Raw genomic sequence first — 21,784 nt, 5'->3', positions numbered from 1 at the left:
AGTGTGATTGGCACAGGACAGAGCAGAGTTTAGGGCTGTTGTACATAGGGTCGCTATGAGTCGCAAGCGACTCGATGGCACATAACAACAACAACAGTTGAGTACGACTCATAGCAATCCTATGAACAAAAGACCTGAATCCTTTCTATAACTATTATCGTTTCTCCAAGTTCAGAGTTTCCAGAGGCACATGGTTTAGGAAGTGGATGCCACTTCTGCTTCCATAAAAAAATCCAAGAATACTACATTTAAGCAATTTAGCACATTATCATAATAAACATTACTTAGGATTCTGTAGGGTCTGGGATAGTATTAGGTCCACAGGGGTATGGGAGGTGTGTGGTGGTGACATCATTAGTAGGACACTTATGGAAGCCACTAGCTCAAATGTTAGGGCTGATGAGACCCATAATTTGTTATCTGCCAGAGTGGCATGTCCCGACACATTTTGTATTTCCTGGAGAAAATGCCTTTTTTTCCCCCTCCTAATTTCTGTCATCCCAACCCATTGGCAGGAAGAAGGAATCTCTTAAATCCGAAGGTTCCGTCCACACCCTTCATTCAAAACTTCCATTTTTTTCTAGCAACCCGTTCTGAAACGGTCGGTTATAGAATCAAGTTTTGGTCCAGATCAGAATGAAAGCAAACATTTCCTTTTCCTTTCCTTTTAAATAAAATCGTTATTTAACTTAATCGTTATTTTAAAATCGTTATTTAACTTAAATCGTTATTTTACTTAAACTCCAACGGTAAGGAGACATAACAAGTCCATTCCACAAAGAGAGTTAAGTACTTCTTCCTTGACCCCGGGTAATTCCACAGCGGGGTGGTGATGGGCGGCAGCCGCCCGGGCTCCCACAGCACTTTCTGAATGGAGCGTCCAGTGGAACTTGAATTTGCAACCGGCCGGCACAGAGCGGCCAGGGGAGGCGGCCGCACGGAGAGGGTGGCGGGGCGCCGGCAGGGATTGGTCACCCGGGCGCCTCGGCCCCGCGGCGCCTGCGCAGTCCTTCGCTCGCGCGGCCCATCCCCAGTCCGCCACCGCCCGATCGCGGTGGCTGCTCCCTGAAGACTGATCGGGCGGTAGCCCGCGAGCCGGCCTGTGAGCAGCCGGGCGGCCAGACTGTCAGCCCGGTCAGCTCTTTCCCGCGAAGGGAGGAGAGGGAGACTTTCTCGGCCTCGAGAATCTTCTCAACCTCGCAGCCGACCCTGGCCGGCGAGCAAAAAGTTAAGGAGCCGCGGGACGCTTTACCGGTGCCTCCGCCGCCATGGCTGCCATGATGGATCGGAAGTGAGCCTCAGGGCGACGGCTGCCGGCGCAGCGCCCGCCGTCTCCGCGTCTCGGCCGCCTTCGCCCGGGAAACACTGCGCGGAGCACCGCTGAACCCCCCCTGTCCTCCCAGCCGCTGCTCGCTGGCGCCCCAGCCCCGAGCGGCCCGTGCACGCTTCCTTCCAGACTGAGCGGCGGGGAGTGGCTCCCGGCCTCCGGCCCCGGCCCCGAGAAAGATGGCGGACCCAGCCGAGTGCAACATCAAAGTGATGTGTCGTTTCAGACCTCTGAATGAGTCCGAGGTGAACCGCGGCGATAAGTACGTCGCCAAGTTTCAGGGAGAAGACACAGTCATGATTGCGGTGAGTAAACCCCCTTCCCTTTTTAATCCCGGTCCCGTTCTCTATAGGGCTCAGAGTTCAGTGAAGTGGTGGAGTGCAGAGTGACGAGGGAACAGGGGTGTCCCCGACCCTCCAGGGCGGGTTTGCGGGTTCCGCTGACCCCGGGGAGGAGCGCTGCGCAGCCGCACGGGTTTTCCTGGCTCATCCCCGCCCCGGTCGCCGGCGCCCGGAGACGGGAGGCGCCGAGTCACAGCCTGGGACACTCCCCCACCTGGGGCGCTGCTGGAACGTGCTGGGAGCGCATTCAGCGTCCGTCTGCGGGTGTTTACGTGTGCGCGCAGTTACTGTTGCTGATGCTGTTGGTGTTTTGGACAACCTCCAGATTTTACCATTCATAAAATATGTAAGGTTAATTTAGAACCTCACCTTTAAAACATCGAGCTGCAAACATAGCCCAGTGGAGAACCTTAAATATAATCAAGATTCATAATATCATAGAAATCTAGAAACTACATGTGTCTACACAGGAGGAGAGAAAAACAGGTGAATAGCACATATACCTGCAACCGTAAATGTTCACCCACTCACCTTTTTCGCAATGAATGACTTTTTAATAATTACAAATAGCAAATGGAGGACGCCAAAGGAACAGTGAATGTTCTTTTGAAATCATAGTGATAAGTTTGAATACTTTTATCAAATTCACTTGGGTCCAAATAAGTACTCACAATGTCATCCTTAATGGATTTTAAGGGGTAATCGCCTAAGTGTTAATTTTTTTATGTATCATAAACAAAATGCACTGCAGTAGCAAACTTTTAAGGGAAGATAAAGTTGTACAGTGAAGTAGATTTATAATTTTATTATTCGATTTCTACTTCTACATTAAAGTTAAGAGTCTATTATATAGAGGAAAAATTATTTTGGTGATCTCAGCGATGGTGAGTGACCCTATGTAAGATAAATGTAGTTAGAGTTGGCTGATCATGTCACAAAGACCAGAATGTGGGGTTGATGTGTTGACTTTTCTCCCTTCCTACCTCACGTGTTGAAAGGTCTCAAAATGACATTCCACAGTTAGTTCAGACAGATTAAAAATGGCTAGTAATAGTGCATACAAAGCAGTGATCAGTGCCTACAAATAAAAATTCACTTGTCTCAGTAATGGTGCGAGACTTTTTCCCCTCTATTTCTGCATTGTATTTCACTACAGATGTCTGCTATGTTGGTTTGTCATATTGTTTGAGAAGTTTAGTTTAGAAGTAGGTCAAAGAGGCCTAAGAGTTGATGTTGATGGAAAGCACTGACATAAAACACAGAGCTAATGTTTTGTAGGGCTTTCTGTGAAGGCTTTCATAAAAACTGCCATCCATAGAAAAGGAATGCCTTTAGCTCCATGTTGCCCACTGGGAAACAAGTCAGTCAGTAACAACTGCCAACTACTACAGTGTGAAAATTCTCAGGCTACTTGCTTTGTTGTTAGCAAGTCCCCATGAAAACTCTTAATTACTCAGTTGCAACAGTGGTTGACATATCACACTTTCTAGTGAATGTCTTATTTCTCCAGTCTTCTTTTGTGTTTACAAAGTATCTAAGTATTAGAATCTTTTAAATTACTAACATTAGCATTTGCTCTAAGTTAGGTCCTTGGGGGTGTTGTTTATTGTGTATTTTGTTTCAAAAATTTCCTTAATGTAAATACATAGAAAAGACATTAGAAGCAGTGGATAAGTGAGTTGTTAATCACTGTTGAATGGTTGATGTTTAGGTAAACTGGCAAGCATTTCAGTCAGCTTTAAAAAATACCTACATGCAAAATATATGTTTCAGTAGGTAATAATTTTCAGAAGGAATTTTTTGCACATCTTCAAACTCTTTATTTCAAGATCTCATTGTTGTGCAATTTTTAAATGAATTATGTTGCTTTCTAAAAAAGATTTTGGGGACTTAGAAGGGCAGCTTAAGGGAATGGAATGAGAAAATCACTAGGTAAGATCTCTTGGCACTGTGGGGTTCTCTATTCAAAAGAAAGAGTTTAGTAGGCAGTAGCTGCAATGCAGTATTTAAAACTAATTGTTTTTAGAAGAATTCTAATTGTCTTCTAAGTTCAATTTCCAGTACTGTCATTAAAGCATTCCCTGTTATTCACGTATTTGGTAACTATTACCCATGGCAGACAAACCTTGTAATTTTATAGTTTTTCTTTGTGTATTTTGCAGATTTCTTTGTAATTCTGTTTTGAAGTTCTATAAATGCTGTTGAGTAGTGTCAGACCCTCTAGCAGGTTATCAAAGATAAACATAACACATGGTCGGAGATTGCCCATCCTTCTCCCATGGAGCAGCTGCTGGACTTGACCTTAGTGCCTTCGGGGTTGCAGCACAGGTTCTTAACCACTAGGCCACCAGAGCTCCCCATTCTGCAAATACTACATATTAAGGAAGTAAATTATTTGATAAAAACTTTCAGTGATAATGTAGAATCTGTTTTTAATCCTATGAAGGGATCTCTCCGGTGTTTGATTTTTGTTTTATGCAGAGGTTTTCAAAAAAGTGGAATATGCTCAGTTATGGAACATGATCATTAGTTATTTCTGCTGATCACCTCTTATTGTATGCTATTTTGTAAAGGTTCCTAGATTCAAAACAGACTACTGTAGTTTTTTGGCCTTGTGGGGTTTTGTTGTTGTTTTTTTTTCTTTTTTAGAAATGGGTTGCTTTTGATAAAGAATCAAATTTTATTCTACTGTTTATTGAAATTAGAGGATGTTAAATTTAAATTATCTTTCTCCATTCATTTGCCTAAAGCAAAACATTGTTCTCTTTTTAAAATGAATGATGATTGAATTATCTGATTACCTGAAGACAGAAAGAAAAGACGGTGTCTCCACTACACACACACCCCTTAAAAAACTAAGCAAAATATAATCTTCCTTCAAAATCATGTTTTTCATGAAGGTTTACATAGCACATTCTGTTACTCTACTTATTATCCAGAAACATTGGTTGCATTTTTTATATGTGTTAACATTCTCATTAACTACAATCTTATGTTTCACTTTCAGTGATCCGGTTTTCCTGTCCCTTTACGCTTTCATCTTTGCTTTAGAGAAAAATTGTTGATCACATACACTCATGTAGATAATGAAAGAGAGAGAGAGAGTGTGTGTGTGTGTGTGTGTGTGTGTGTGTGTGTGTATAGATGTAGATATATAGTATAAGCCCGTATGATCAGAAAAGGTCACTGCAGAATTCCAGAGGGAGGCATATCCCTGCTAGAAGGATGTTCTTCAATACCATATTGGCATTTAGCTCAGTCTGTAAAAACTCAAATAGAAATCACTTTATTTAAGAAATCTAAGGTAATGGTTCAATTCAGGGAATACCAGAGGAATGTCTATCTGTGTTTCATTGACTATGCAAAGGCATTTGACTGTTTGGATCATAACAAACTGTGGTTGACTCTGAGAAGAATGGGAATACCAGAACACTTGATCATGCTAATGAGAAACATATACTTGGACCAAGAGGCAGTCGTCAGAACAGAGCAAGGAAACACTGCATGGTTCAAAATTGGGAAGGGTGTATGCCAGGGATGTGTCCTGTCTCCATACCTTTTCAACTTGTATGCAGAACAGATTATCTGGGAGGCTGGGCTCTATGAGGAGAAATGTGGGATCAAGATTGGTGGTAGATCTATCAACAGTCTACGATATGCAGATGATACAACCCTGCTTGCTGAAACTGAGAAGGACCTGAAGCGTTTGCTGCAGAGGGTCAAGGACTGCAGCCTCCAATATGGATTGAGGCTCAATGTCAAGAAGACAAAGATTCTCACCACTGGGCCAATTGGCAGCATCAGGATGGATGGTGAAGAGATTGAGTTTGTTCACAGCTTCAGTTTGCTTGGCTCCACAGTCAACATACCCGGCACCAGCAGCAGGAAATTAGAAGACGTATTGCCATGGGAAAGTCTGCTGTTAGGGACCTCTCCAAAGTGCTGAAGAGCAATGGTGTCTCTTTGGAGACCAAGGTGCATCTGATACAGGCCATGGTCTTTGCTATCACTTGTTATGTATCAGAGAGTTGGACAATGACTAAGGAGGATAGAAGGAAAATTGATGCCTTTGAGCTTTGGTGCTGGAGAAGAGTATTGAGGGTACCATGGAGTGCTAGGAAAACAAACAGATTCATCCTGGAAAGGGTCAAACCAGGCTGGTCCTTGGAGGCAAGGATTCTGAGGCTCCGTCTAACATACTTTGGACATGTTGCAAGGAGGGACAGGTCCTTGGAGAGGGTCATCATGCTTAGTAGGGTGGAGGGACAGCGCAGAAGGGGAAGGCCCCCTATGAGGTGGATTGATTCAGTGATTGGGGTAATCGAGATGGGTGTGTCAGAGACACAGATTGACACAGGACAGAGCAGAGTTTAGGGCTGTTGTGATGGCACATAACAACAACAACAAGGTATGGTTGCAGTTCAGTTAATAAAATTTGTTCTGTTGGGCTTTGTTCCCTGGTGCCTAGATTAAATGTGAGTTCATCTTGACGTTTGTAAAATTAGCATCTGAAACTTTGAATATCTGTCCATGAAGATACATAGAATTAAAGGTGTAATGTACAGTTCAAACGAAAAACCTCGAGATTATTTTCCTTTTAAATAATATTTTACTGATTTTGGTGAACGTTTACACAGAAAATTCTGTTACCAAATTACCCAGAGATATGGGTTATTATTTTCATAATACCCTGGGTGTTTTGCTTCCAATAATCTAATTTTCCTATCCCCTTACCCTTTTGCTTTAGAGGAATTGTTGATCATTTGATCTCATATAGATAATTTTTAAAAAGTTAATTCTTTTGTTGTGTAGAATATACATAGGAAAGCAGTTTCTACATGTACCTTTTGTTGCTGCTGCTGTTGTACCATTAAGTACAACCAGTAGTCACGCTTTGAAGAACAGCCCCAAACCTTGCCCTTTCCTATGTCACCCTTACCATCCCAACGCACTTGAACCCTTTGCCAGTCTGTCAGTCCATCTCTTTCAGGATCCTCCTTTCTTTTGATGACCCTCTACTTTTCTATCCATGATGTCCCTCTCCAAGGAATAACCTCTACTAAAAATGTGCCTAAATTATGTGCGCTAGAATTTTGTCATCTCTGGCTGCACTTTCTCTCAGTTAGTGGCATATATTACATTCTTTGACTTGTGCAGCCATGCTTACTCCTCATTTTCCAAGTTGTTCCTCCCTGTTCATAGAAATTCATTGCTCCCCTAAGATTTCTGTCACATCTTTCCAATTGCTGTTATGGTCCCATATAGATAGTTCTTAGAAGAGCATAATGCTCAAGGCCTGTATTTTTTATGAGTTAAACGAAGCTGTTGTGTAATTTTAAGACTTGAGGGGATCTTTGTGGTTTAAGGTTTAAAGATTATCTCAGCATTAGTTTCAAAGTTCACGAAAACTTAAGAAAGTCTAGAGTCTGTGAATTTTTAATTCTTTTCTGCATTTTCACCCTTTTGAGCAGAAATCTTTTATGAAATCCCTGATCACAATATTGAGGAGTGGTAGCGAGGCTCTATTCAGTTCTTCTGGACTCCCGGCAAAGGAGACAGCTATTCCTTTAGAGGCAGCCAAGAACCAGGTTTCACTGCAGATATCCAGATTCTTGATTTTCTTTTGTTTAATTCTTTTGAAAATTAATTTAGTTAAAGGATGCCTTAATTATAAAAGACAAAAAATAATTTATATTTTCACAAATCTTGTATTTCATATTAGGAAACTAGTCAGTACCTTTGCTGGTTTATCTCTAATCAGACCTTTTCCCTTGATTTCATAAAATGATAATTTCATTTTGGAATTAAAGGCATTTTGATAGTTGAATGCTAAGCATTTAGACTGATTTGTTGTTGTTGTTATTTAACAATGGTATAAACTTCTAAAAAAAAATCACTTAGTCCCAGGTCCTTATTAGTTTTGTGTTTGACTGTTTTCTGTAAGTTTTTGCCTATAATATTCTTGTTAGTAGGATAGAAGTGGTAATTTGCAGATGCTGAAAGTAAACATCTACATAAAGTCCTTAGAGATAGGCTTTACTGAACTATTCATAAATTATTTTAAGCCTGAAAAGAGTGGGTGATGAAGGGTAAGGTCTAATGGTGATTGATTTTATAAAACGTAATGCATGAGAATGATTGTATGAAGCACAGTAAGAATGAAGAATAGTATAAAACAAAATGTATATGAACTTTGTGAGCAAACAAATTTTTTTGTTGTTATTCGGAGCCAGGCTCTCTCAAGCTCCCCAGATATCAAAGGCAAACTAATATTTTTAAAAAGTGAACTAGTGGGGAGGTAGGGAGGAAAAATGCATCAATGAATGAATGAAAAATCCAATTTTTCTGTAAACTTTCATAAAATCACAATTTAAAAAAACGGTTTAAGGACACTGGTTATTTTTGTTGATGTATTAATTGGAATATAACTTGACACCAAGAGTGTTGTTTTTTACCTTTAAATATCTTTACTAAACTTTTAGTATTTGACTTACTTTAAGGAAAGTCTTGATACTTTTTTTTTTCTTTTTGACCAACACCCTGCAGCTTTATTAGGAGCCCCGCCTCCCTCAAGTGGATCCAGCCTTGGCTGGGGTGGGGCACTCCCTCAAAGTCTTGATACTTTTGCATTTATACTAGTGGTTGATTTGTTGGCTCAAAGCAGAATTGGAATTCTTTTTTAATTTTTGCTTTCACTTTATTGTTTACCTTTTTGTTATTAAATATTTGTTTTGGATAGCTTCAGTCTTGACTTTCTTAGCAGGTTATGTATTCTTTTTTTAAAAAAAATTATTAATTGCAACAAAAATTTACAGAGACTTTGGATTTCCATTCATTCATTGTTGCACTTTTCTCCCCTCCCAGCCCTCCCCGCTAGTATACTACTCTCTTGGAAAAGTAAAAGAAAAATCCTTTCATTGTTTTACAAACCCTCCCCTAGGTCCACTCCACTAATGCAGCCTTCGCTCTGGACTCCTGTCATGACAAAAATACCTAATCACATATCCCTCTTAAACAGTTTTCTCCCTCATCTGTTTCAATACAGTATTATTGAGCCCATCTTTCTCAGTCTCCCCCCAACCCCGATGTCAGTCCTATTTTACAACAGTGGCACCATGCAGTATTTGTCCTTTTGTGACTGAGATAACTTCATTCAGCATAATGTCTTCCAGGGTCACCCATTTTGAATATATTACATGAGTTCCTTGTTTTTCAATGCAGTGCGGTATTCCATTGTTTGGATATACCATAGCTTCTCTATCCATTGATTTGTTAATGGGCACTTGGGTTGTTTCCAGCTCCTTGCTGTTGTGAACAAAGCCGCAATAAACATAGGTGTGCATATACCTGCTTGGATGTCAGTTATGGTCTCTTTGGGGTATATTCCCAGTATGGTAACTCTGTTTGCAACTTTTTGAGAAAATGCCATACCGCCTTCCACAGTGGTTGCACCATTTTACACACTGACCAACAATGAATAAGGGTTCCAGTTTCTCTGCAATCTCACTAGCATCTGTTGCTTGCTGTTCTGTTAAATTTTGCTATTCTGACTGGGGTCAGATGATACCTCATAGTTGTTTGATTTGCATCTCTTTTAGAGCTAGGGATTTTGAACATTTCTTCATGTGTTTGCCTGCCATCTGAATGTCTTCTTCGGTGAAGTGTCTGTTCATATCCTGTGTCCATTTTTCAGTTGGATTATTTACCTTTATCTTGTTATGTATTCTTTAAACCCACTGACTGTATTTTAATTCTATTAACATGGCTTGGTCATTTATGTAAGATCCTAGCATAGAATTCCTTAGCTTAATATGCAAGATTCTACTCTTGACCCTTTTTTCTTTGAACTTTACAATCTTTACTGCTTAAATCCAGTTTCAGAAATTATCTCCCACCCATCCCAGAATAATAGTTGGCATCTTTTAGGTGCTAGATAAATGTTTGCTGTATTCATAGAGGGAAAATGCTTTGCTATTTTAATCTTTTGTTTTTAAAATTAGTTGCCCTATACATAGCTCATGGGTCAGTAAGACGGTAAAATTGACTTGCTGTTTAGACCTCCTTTTCTTTTCTTTTTTTTTTTTTATTATTTGTGCGTGTGTGTGTACCGTCAAATCAGATCTGACTGGTACAGGAGGAGATTGTCCCTCCTTTCCCGGCATAGCATCTGGTGGATCCGAACCGTGCTCCTCTGGGATTGCAGTGTAGCTTCTTGCCACTAGGCCACCAGAGCTCCCCAGGCCTCCTTTTCTAGTCATTCCTCACCCCCTCAAGCACCTACCTCTGAATTTTATTCAAAATGCAAGTATATTCAAAATATGTTTTCCATTCAACAGCTGACATTTTATTTTGTGACATTAGTTGCTTGATGCCTGTTTTTAATTAAGTGATGCCTAATGAGGTCGTTTACTCTATACAGATTTCAGCTGCAGAGGGAGAACATACACTTAACATTGGTTTAACTGGCCTAGTGGTAAGGACCTGCACTGCCAACCTGAAGGCATTATTAGTTTTGAATCCACCAGCTACTCAAAGGGAGAAATTGGACAGTCTCCTGTGCAATTTATTGCTTGTGAAAATCCACTTGAGGGTCAGCTGTGGGTCATTTCCAACTTAACAGTACCTAACAATAACAGCTAAATAAAGTGGTTTCTCACCCCCCCCCCCAAAAAAAAGTGTAAGATAGACCCTTCCTGCAACTGTTTCCAGGACCCTGACTGTTACATGCTTGTAATCCTTGGCTCTTGTGGCTTTCCATTATCGTATTTATTATGTTTGCAAGATGGATGCTCAAGGTCTGACGTTCATTCCAGGAAGGAGATTGAATAACTTCAGCCAACCTGATTGTTTTTATCAGGAAAGTGAACCCTCTCAGCAAACCACAGCTAAATCATTGGTCACCAGTTGCAAAAATAAGGTGCAAGTGGGCATTTGACTTTCTAGTCAACTAATGAGAGACAGCTAGAGAAAGGGAATTGAGAATGGTTTTTGATAGCTCTTTAGACTAATTTCTGCTTCATTGTTCCATTTCTCTCAAGCTCTGTGAATAGGATTATACAGTATAGTTTCTAAACTATGAGGTCTTTTTCAGCTAATAGTTTTGAAGTACCATATTATAATGTTAAGGGGTTTGTTCTGGGGTCATGATTGTTTTGTTTATTAGGGTTTTGTTTATTAGGATTCATCTTCCTTCCTTTACTCTAGAAGAGACTAGAGAGCAAATAGACACTTGTTTGTAAATATCTAGAAACTCCTTGCTTGTCTACATTTTTGTTATATCGATGTAATTGAGCATTTTTAAAGAAAATCATACAACCTAGAAAATACACAGAGCTATATCAACTAGTCCCTCAAAACTGCCTCCCAGACTTACATCATTTTTTTTCCCCTTTTTTCTTACTAGGCTCTCTTTTGAAGTACCTGTTTTCGTGCTTTCTCTACGTCTTCCCCCAAAACTTGCTTCTATAGTCTTTTTATTTCATACATAACTTTTTATTGTACTTTAGAAAGAAAATTGAAACCATAATAACTAATTATAATTTCCAAAGCCCTAGGAGCCCTCGTCCCATGCAAATGGTTAAGTTACACTCTGTTAACTGAAAGATTGTTTTTTGGTTTTTGTTGGTTTTTTTGTTGTTGTTTTTTTAAAGATTGTATTTTTAACCCACCCAGCCAGAGGCTCTTGGGAGGACAATTCTGGTGATCTCCACCGGCCTTGAAAATCCTATATAGCAGTTTTACATTACGTACAAGGGAGCTGGAGTGACTTAGTGGTAAGGAGTTGTATTGCCAGCCTAAAGGTTTATAGTTCGAGTCCAGCAGCTGCTCTGAGGGAGAAAGATCATCATTCTCCTCCCATGCAATTTACTGCCTCTGAAAACTTGCTGGAGGGTCACTGTGAGTCTGTTCACAACACAACAGTGCAGAACACTGCAGCAGCATTCTACACACATGGGGTTGTCATGAGTCACAATCTACTTGATGACAAGTTAGATGTTCCAAATCAAGAACCTCCTTTTGCATAATTTTTTTTCTGTTTGAACAGGCGTATTCCTTCCTTTGATGCCAAGATGGGCCTGAACTTTTGTATAAGTGAGTCATACTTTGTATCAAGGTCATGTTTATACAATGTAGGGTTGAGGTTTAAATCTTTTTATTAATAACCATGTAACAAACCCAGGGTCTCTAGCAGTGAACTGTTGTTGTTAGGTGCTTTGAGTTGACTGTGACTCGTAGCAACCTTATGAACAAGGGACTCTAACCCCTACTCTGTCCTGCACCGTCCTCTTCACCTCTGCTTACTTGAGCCCATTGTTACAGTCACTGACTCAGTCCATGCCATTGAGGGGAAGACACTCAGTAAGATGAATTGACATAGCTAGGTGCTACCCATTCTTCAATCTTTTGGTTCCCAACTTAAATGTACCTTTCTCAAGAGGGTCTCTAGGTAATGTGTTTCTGCTTGACTCCAGTTCTCTGATTATATGCCTTCATAACATGCATGCGTGAATCAGCTTTCTAGTTATTTACCTATCTCAGTCATTATTAAATTCCACTAAAGCAGAATAAGTCTACCTTTTTTCATCATTGTAGCTGATACATGACATTCAGCAAATATTTATTAAATTAATGAGTGAAAAACTAACAACAGTAAACAAAAACAACAACAAAGACAAACACACACACACTACACACTTGAATAGTAGAAGGAGCCCTAGACTAGAACATCGATCTGGTTATTAGTACTGTCATCAATGATTTATAGTTTTCAGGTTTCTCATTTTCTTATCTTTAAAAAAAACTGGCATTGAAAATAAAATCTCAGTACTTAGAATGGGTACACATTAAATACACATTCATTCGGTTATATATTTTGTGTTTAGCATAGCTATGATTATGGTACAAGAGTCAACGTGGTGTGGTGAGTTAAGCATTGGACTACTAAGTGAAAAGTTGGTGATTTGAATTCACTAGTTACCCTGCAGGGGAATGATGAGGCTTTCTGCCCCCGAAATTTACAACCTTGGAAACGCTGCAGAACTCTTCCACTGCTATAAATTTGGACTGAATCAATGACAGTGGATGTAACTTTAATTTTACTGTGCTGATAATGCCAACAAATACATCAAAGATGAACAGGCATCCTTGTTTTTATGTCATTTATATTATTATGGATTTTCACTTGGTGAACTCTGAAGTTTCTTCCAGGAGCGTTGATAGTACAGTGCTTAACACCTCAGCTACTAACCTAAAGATTGATGTGAACTCAGTAGCTGCTATACTGAAGAATGATGTGACAATTTGACAGTTTGCTGTTTTAATGAATTTTCAGCCTTGGAAACCCTAGGGGAAGTTTTACTCTTATGGGGTCTCTAGTGATGTAGCGTATAGGGAGATGCCCCGTTAACCAAAAGACTGCACCTTTCTGGTGGTTTGAATCCTCTAGTGGCTCCAAGGGAGACAGCTGGGCCAGTTCCTGTGTGATTTATAGTTGCAGAAACCCACTCTGAGTCAGCATTAACTTGACAGCTGTGGGTTCAGGTCTCTTGCACTCATTCAATATTCAAAGTCATGAAGTAATAATACATAGTAGACGTTCATCCTGTTGGTTAAATAAATGGTGGTATCGTTAAGAGAACTTAAAAATGCTCATTCACCTTTAATTTAAGTCAAAACATTTTAATTTTGTTTTCATTTTTCAGTCAAAGCCTTATGCATTTGATCGGGTATTCCAGTCAAGTACATCTCAAGAGCAAGTGTATAATGACTGTGCAAAGAAGATTGTTAAAGGTAAACATATTTAACCTAATGAATTGTTCTAACAATAAGTAAAACTTTGAGTGTTACAATTATAATATTGTATAATTATTCTTGAAAGATGTGTTTATATTAAATACTGCCATGAGCTTTTCTGTGGTAACAATTCTAGAAATTAAACATTAGAATGAAAAAAAGAATGGCTAGGCCTCCCTTCCTTATTTCCTTTCAGGGAAGGAGGTCTTTTCCTTTGGGAATGTAACTTAGTAATAAATCTGTCTTTACTATTTTACCTTAAAAAAAAAAAAAAAGGAATGGCTAGATAAGTTTAGATGGCTTTCTAAAAGGAGAGATTGACAGTCTTTACATTTCTCCATTCCATTGTTACTCAATCCCCAAATATTTATTTAACACTAATTACCACGGATGATAAAAGTATGTGCATTCCAGTTAGAAGACCCTTAACAGGATGGATTGACACGGTGCCTGTAACAATGGGTTCAAGCATTTTGGAGATCTTAAAGGCAGCAGAGGATAGGGCCGTGTTCAGATCTCTTGTTCATAGGGTCACTGTGAGTCAGAGTCGACTTGACAGCACATAACTGTTAATACTATGTTAGGAAAAAAATAAGTTTCTGTTTTTTCTAAAGCCATGGAACCACGGAGATGTGATGAGTGTTAATTATCTGGAGTTATTTCTAGTTGCTATAGATTTTATCTAAGGAATTTTACAATTAAATAGCAGCTGTTTTATTTATAGTTTTATTCCATTTTTCAACAGCTTAATTTCTTAAGAGTATCTTTTAGATTTAGAAAAATTTATCAACATCTGTTTTGTGATATTCGGCAGGAGTAAGGAGTAGATACTTGGTATAAAAGTAAAGTGGTTGGTATTAGATATGGCAGAAGGTAGTTCAGCTTAGCAGGAGAGAAAGCAGAGTTTAGCCATACATGTAGGATTATAGATGTGATCAAGGGAAAATACAGATGTTCTCTTTGTAACTATGTTTTGCCTCATATAGGGAATAAAATCATTGCAGAGTGATGAAGATGGGGATGTTGCAAATAGAAGGGAGTAGATTATAGATGACAATGGGGTAAAAGGCTTTTAGGGTTTTGTTGGTTGGTTTTTTTGGTTTTTTTGTGTTTTTTTTTAACCAAGGCACTTAAAGTAATAGGGATGGGTACTTGGAATTAAAATATAGACACAGCGGCGTTAGTAATGAAAAGTTCTAGCATCTGAGCATGGGATTTGGTGTCTAGGATTATGGAGAAATGAAATCAGGGATGTGCGTGATGCGGTACTTTAGTGGAATCCTCTACCTCATAAACATTGAAATCATTAATTATTAACAAGAATGATAGGATTTTTTTTTTTGTGGTTCTATAAATGACTAACAGCAGCAGGCAGTATCACCTAAGGTTGTAGCTTCAAATTATATCATGATTGTGACATAGTTTTGTCCTCACAGGTTAAGATTATGTTTGTGTTACATTTACATAATATAGTTTTACTATATTAAAATATAAAAAATACATAAAATATAACAAAAATATAATTTAACCACTTTAAAGTGAGATGAACTTTGCAGTGAGATTAATTACATTTATCACAGTCTGTAACTGTCTAGTTCTAAAAACTCTTCATCACAGAAATTCAGTAGTAAATCCCTAAGCAGTAACTTGCTATTTCTCCTCTCCATTTGACTCTGGTAAGCATTAGTTAACTTTTATCTCAGGTTAGTTTACCTTTTAGATCTTTTTTGGTTACCATAGTCATTATACTTAATATCCTAAATTTATAACAATATAGTTTAAATGAATAGCATTTTAACTTTGGTAACATACAAAACTGCTAATCACAACTCCCCTCCCTTATGTCACTGTTAACAAATGACATGCTTTTATATTGTTTCTCATAACATTCAGTTATAATTCTTTTTTATGCATTTGCCGTTAAAATCATGTAGTCTACAACCAAGCTAGTGACAAACTAAAAGTATAATATAGCTAGCCTTTATGAAATTGCCTTTACTGGACATCTATTCCTGTGGACTCAGATTAGTGTCTGGTATCTTTTTCCTTATCATGAGAAGGGCTCCATTTGGGATTTCTTATGGGGCAGGTCTCATAAAAAATTCCCTTAGGGTTTTTTTTTATGTGACATGTTTTAATTTTACCACCATTTTATTTTAAGAACTATTTTGCCAGACACAGTGTTTTTGATTGTTGGGGTTTTTTTTGTTTTTTGGTTTTTTTCAGTTGAGCACTTTATATGTCAACTTACAGCATTCTGATTAACATAGTTCTGAGGGGGAAAAAATTAATCTTCAGGGAGCTCCAGTGGTCTAGTGTTTAGAAGCTGTGCTGCAATCCAAAGGTACACAGTTCAAATCCACCAGTTGTTCCACAGAGGAAAGATGAGCAGTCTCCTCCTCTCTAATTAACTACCTCTGAAACCTACCAGAGTGTCAGCCATGGGTTGATTCCGACCTGATGGTACACAACAGCAACAGTCTATTGAGGACACTTGAATGCAAGGATTGGTTTCTCTCCTTTCAAGATTCTTTGTCTTTGACTTTTAAGTTTCGATTATAATGTATATCATTGTGGATCTCTTGTCTTCATCCTAATTTGGGTGTTGATGTTTTTTCTTTGACCTCCTTGAATGTGTTAAGTCTTGTCAAAATTGGGAAGTCTTGGCCATTGCTTGATTTCTTGAAATATTGTTTCTGGCACACACTCTTAACTTTTACTTTTGGGACTTTTGTAATGCAAATTTTGTCTACTAGAAGCTCTTAAAGTTCCTAGGAGTTCACAGGCTGACAAAGAGTGCAGACAGTTAAAAACAGTTATAACAATAGTTCATGGAAAATGGAATTCTTACTCAGATTTACTTGGTGGTCAAACTGACGATGGAAGAAAAACTAAAGGCTGAACTAGTCTTAAAGGATTTACAGGTGGAGCAGGAAGGAGAAGAGAAGGGTGTTTTCCTGGCAGAGGTATGACACATAAGAACTAAGAAGGCATGCTTGTATGAAAAAGTATGTCTTATACATGGGGAAGATAACGTTAAGGAATGACTATTACGTTGCACTGTCAGATCTCACCATTCTTACCAACAAAAACAGTAATTTCATATGGTTCAACCCAATAAAATAGAGAATATGAGGAGAAAGGTGGTCAGAGATAGAAGTGAAAAATAGCTGGGTCAGAAAATCCCAATTTTATCTGATTGCCAATGTTTGGTCTCTGGGATTTTTTTTTTTAATATGTATTAGAATCATTTGTATTGTTTTAAAGCTTACACGTAAATATATCAGCTTTACCTTAAAAGGTGGAAAAACCTCCAAAACATACCTTTAATTAATAATATGCATGCTAAAATATTTATTGGGCAGTATACTGATGCCTATAGTGTACTTTGTAATACATTATTTTAAAATGTGGTGACTGGTTAGAAGGTTGGATAGAACAAAATGATAAAATGTTAATAGTAGGATCTTTATGGGGATTATAGATATATTCCTATAATCAACTCATTTACCATTCCTGTGTGTTCACAAAAGTTTGTAATAAAATGTTAAGAGCCAATTGCTTCAGAAAAGCAAGTCAGGAGTAGATTAGACAATGAAAAGGAAACTATTATTTTTCTAAATGACAACAGTAGTAACTTTATAATGATAATTTATCTAAAAGTCACCTATATTTCCGTTGTTATATACCATGGAGTTGAAACTGACTCAGAACTGAGGTTATCAGAGGCAGTAAATCACATGGGAGGAGAGTGCCCAATTTTCTCCTATAGAGCAGCTGGTGAATTCTAACTGAATGTACGGGTTGGCAGTTCACCACCTTACCAGTAGGCCAGCAGAGCTCCATAAAAAAATCACCCATGTTAACCTCTAGATCCCTTTCCCATAAGTTCTGAACATTGGTGGTTGTAAAAAGAGAGAAAGTAATTGAAACTGACTTCCTGTGCTGCTTCTAGCATTAGAGTTTGTATCAAACAATTAAAAAAAAATCACCCATGTTTTTGTTATGTACTGTTGAGTTGCCTGCAACCCTATATACAGTAGCTCTGAACCCTATCCTATCCTGAGCCATTCTTTCTGTCTCCAGCACACCTGCCTCCGTTACTTTGTCAGTCCATCTCATCAAGAGCTTTCCTCTTCTGTGCTGTTTCTCCACCCTTCCAAGCATGATGTCCTCCAAGAACTGGTCCCTCTTGGCAGCATACCCAAAGTATGTTAGATGGAGCTTCAATACTTTTCTCTAGCACCACCATTCAAATACATGAATAATGATTCTATCATTTTTCACCTTTGTCTAGTTCTCTGATGTATAGAAAGTATCTGTGAAGACCATGGTCACTTACTGACATTGTTGCCCTTTAGTGCTCTAGAGCACTCCCAGACAGTAAATTTTCCTACTGCAGTTCATCTTTTGATTTCCTGACCAAAAAGTGCCAAAAGTGGTGATTATGGAACCAGGCAAGCTGAAATTGTGAACAATCTCAATTTCATCTCTATCTGTTATGGTGCTGCCAGTTGACCCAGTGGTGAGAATGTTGGGTTTTTTTGATGTTGAACTTCAATCCATAATGGAGACTTCAGTCCTTGACCTTCTGCAGCAAATACAGGTCCTCCTCCGTTTCAGCAAGCAAGGTTGTGTCATCTGCATTATGCAGGTTGTTGATGAGTCATCTAATCCTGATGCCACATTCTTCTTCATAAAGTCCAGCCTCCCTAATATTCTGTTCTGCATATAGATCAAAAAGGTATGAAGATAGGGTACATCTCTGCCACACTCCTTTCTTGATTTTGAACCATGCAGTGTTTCTTTGCTTTGTTCTCATGACTGCTTCCTAGTCAAAATATCAGTTTTGTATGAACACAACTGAGCATTCTGAGTTTTCCATTCTTATCAAGTTTAGCCACAATTTATTGTGGATCCACATAGTCAAATTCTTTTGCATAGTCAATGAAACACATATAGATATTCCTCTGGTACTCTGCTTCCAGCCAAGATCCATCTAGTGTTGGCTATGATGTCCCTGGTGCAACAGCCTCTTCCACATCCAGCTTACTCTTCTGGCAGTTCTCTGTTGATTAACAGTTCTGGTGGTTTTGGGATAATCTTTGGCAGAATCTTCCTTGAATGTGGTATTAGTGATATTGTTCAATAATTTCTGCACTCTGTCAGGTTATCTTTGAAATGGGAACAAATATGAATCTTTTCTAGTCAATTGGCCAGGTAGTTAGCCTCCATATTTAGCAGCACAATCAGGGGAGCACATCCAGGGCAACATCAGTTTGCTAAAATAATACGAGTTGGTATTCCATCAATTCCTGGGGCTTGATTTTTTTGCCAGTTCCTTCAGAACAGCTTGAACTACCTCCTTCATCGCCATTGCCTCTTGGTCATGTTTCATCATGTTCTTCTGTGTCGGCCAATTCTTTTTGGGACAGCGACTGAGAGTGACTTCTTTCATCCTCTTCTGATCCTTTCTGGATCAATCTTCTGCCTGTAGTATCCTTCAGTATTGCCACTTGAGGCTTGAATTTGTTCTTCAATTCCTTCAGCTTTAGAAATGCTAAGCAAGTTCATCTCTTTCGATTTTCTCTTAACTCTTTGCACATTTCATTATAAGACTTTTCTAAAAATCAACAATAGTCATTGTTAAATGCTCTGTGTTGGAGTAGAAAAACCTAGGTCATAGTGGGTATTCAGTAAATATTTGGTAAATATTTTACAATCTTTGTTATCATTTAAAATGGTAAATTCCCAAATAATAGGTATAAATATACACACACACACACACACACACACACACTTCTTTTCCTAGGAACTTTTAGCATTATTAATAGTTTACATATGCTGATGGTGGGAAATCCACTCAGGTCATAAGTCTGTTACTGAGCACCTGCTATGTCAGTTGCTGGATAATTCAGTCATATATAAATCTCTTCTAATGTATTTTTCATTTTTATGATAAAAATACAACAAAACATTTGCCATTTCACCATTTTAAAATATATGCAGTTCATTAATAGCAATACATCATGTTTTTTGCCATTATCACCACTCAAAATTTTTTATTTTATGCTTTGATTCTTTGTGATCAAAGATAAAAATATAAAGTGAACAATTAGAAGAGATTATTGCTTCCTTTTTAAAAAAATTTTAGAATTACTTAAAGTATTGCAATTCTGTTTTCAAGTATGATTCATAAGCTTCATTTTGCATTTCTTTTCATAAAGTAAAATATATTATGAATGGAAGTTTCAAATATTTATATTTTCTTAAAACTCAAGGAATGCTACCTTCTGTTTTTGTTTTGGGGTTGGGTTTTGTTTTTAGGAACTTTTTCTATGTTTAAATTGTGCTTAGTCTTTTTTTGGGGAAATAAATCAGTTAAGAAAACCTCAGTATGAAGAAAAGGCTTTGAGATCTCTTTGAGTTAAAAACAAACAAAACCAAAAACACCCCTTGGGTATTTCCTTGTTTGCTGCTTTACTTTTCATTGTTTAATTTGCTGTTTTCAAAACAAGCTTTATTTTTTGCTTTAGGCTAGAATATAATTTTATAGGGCTTTCCTTGTCACTAAAACTAGAAAAATGAAAATCCCTGAAAACTGGAAATCAAAACATTACTTTGGTCTTCTGTTGCATTCTCTCTTGTGAGTTAACCCTGAAGCACAAATAGGACTGTTGTTGCTGTTGTTTTACTATTACATACTGTGAGGAGACTAAAATTCATAGACCCTTTGAACATCCACTCTGAACCTTGTCCTATCGCCATCACACTTGACCCATTGCCACAGCCACTGTTTCAGTCCATCTCATCCAGGGTCTGCACTGCTCTCTACCCTTTCAAGCATGATACCCTTCTCCAAAGATTGCCCCCTCCTTGACAACATGATCATAGTATGTGAAATGGAATTTCAGAATTCTTGTGTTCATGTAGCAACCTGGCTTTACCCTCTCCAAAACAGACCTATTTGTTTTCTTGGCTATCCATGATATATTACTCTTCTCCAATACCACAACTCAAAGGCATGAGTTCTTTCACTTTCCAGCTCAGACGCATAACAAGCAATGGAGAAGACTGGGGCTTGGATCAGGCACACCTTAGTCTTTAGACTAACTTCATTGCTTTTAAGTACTCTGGAGAGGTTCTTGACTGCAGATATTTCCTAGTGCACTTGGCTTTTGAGTTCCTGACTTCTGGTGCTAGGTGTGTTGATTGTGGATCTGAGCAAGATAATATTGTTAACAGCTTCATCTATCATGATGCAACCTGTTGGCTTGATGGTGAGGATTTTTCCTATTGTTGAGATGCAGTTCATATTGAAGGATGCATGCAGTCTGTGATTTTCTGCAGCAGGTGCCTCAAGTCCTTCTCAGATTGAGCAAGCAAGGTTGTGTTATCTGCATAATACAAGTTATTGATGAGTCCTCCTCCAATCCTGATACAACATTCTTCATGAAGTCCAGTCTCTAATCTGTACAGTATATAGATTGAAAATATGTGGAGAAAAGATACATTCCTTTCCTGAATTTGTATAAAGCATTTGTCCCTTTGGCTGTGTTTGGACAGCAGCTTATTGGTCTAGATGCAAGTTTTGCATGAGCACAACCAAAGTGTTCTGGCATTCCCCTTCTTTTCAGTGTTAGCCACCATTTGTTCGTACTGTCTGCTGTCAGCAATGATGTCCCTGGTGTCTTAGCCTCTTAAATTTTTGGCAGTTTTCTTTCAGTGTACTGTTCTAGCTGTTTTTGCATAATCTTCAAGATTTTGCTTGTATGTGATATCAGTGATAATTGTTTGATAGTTCGCACACTCTGTTGGATCGCCTTTTTTAGGAATGGGAACAAATCCGGATCTACTTCAGTCTATTGGCCAGGTTGCTGTACTCCAGATTTTTTTGCAAAACCTGATGAGCACTTCCAGGGCAGCATCTGTTTGTAGAAATATGTCTATTAGTATTTCATCAATTCCTAAGCCCTTATTTTTTGCCATTTCTTTCAGTGGAGCTTGAACTTTTTATTACCTTTGGTTCTTGATCATATGCTACTTCATGAAATGGCTCTGTATCAGCCACTTGTTTTTGGTACAGTGACAGATACTCCTTCCATCTTCTTTTGATGCTTCCTGGATTATTCGGTATTTTGCCTGTTAGCGTCTTTCAGTACTGCAAGTCAAGGTTTGAATTTGTTCTTTCAGTTTGAGAGATGCTTAGCAAGTTCTTCCCTTTTGATTTTCTAGCTCTTGGCACATTTTGTTATAATACTTTGCTTTGTCTTTGTGAGCGCCACTTTGAAATTTTATTTTTTTTTTAAGTTTCACTACACTT

The 21,784-nt window shown here is 38.4% G+C and overlaps 1 protein-coding gene across 1 annotated transcript in view; it reads left to right on the top strand.

The window, feature by feature from the left end:
* Positions 1-1,506: 1,506 nt before the first annotated feature.
* Positions 1,507-21,784, top strand: part of KIF5B (kinesin family member 5B) — a 53,770-nt gene continuing 33,492 nt past the window's right edge. The window contains exons 1-4 of the mRNA XM_006894611.1: positions 1,507-1,632; positions 13,371-13,458; positions 13,547-13,584; positions 16,317-16,427. Of these exons, the coding sequence (XP_006894673.1) occupies positions 1,507-1,632; positions 13,371-13,458; positions 13,547-13,584; positions 16,317-16,427 (363 nt within the window). The remainder of the gene's footprint in view (positions 1,633-13,370; positions 13,459-13,546; positions 13,585-16,316; positions 16,428-21,784) is intronic.

This window comes from Elephantulus edwardii, unplaced genomic scaffold (genome assembly GCF_000299155.1).
Source record: "Elephantulus edwardii isolate Elephantulus edwardi_28Jun2011 unplaced genomic scaffold, EleEdw1.0 scaffold00146, whole genome shotgun sequence".
NCBI lineage: Eukaryota > Metazoa > Chordata > Mammalia > Macroscelidea > Macroscelididae > Elephantulus > Elephantulus edwardii.
This window is presented reverse-complemented; position numbering and strand designations above follow the sequence as displayed.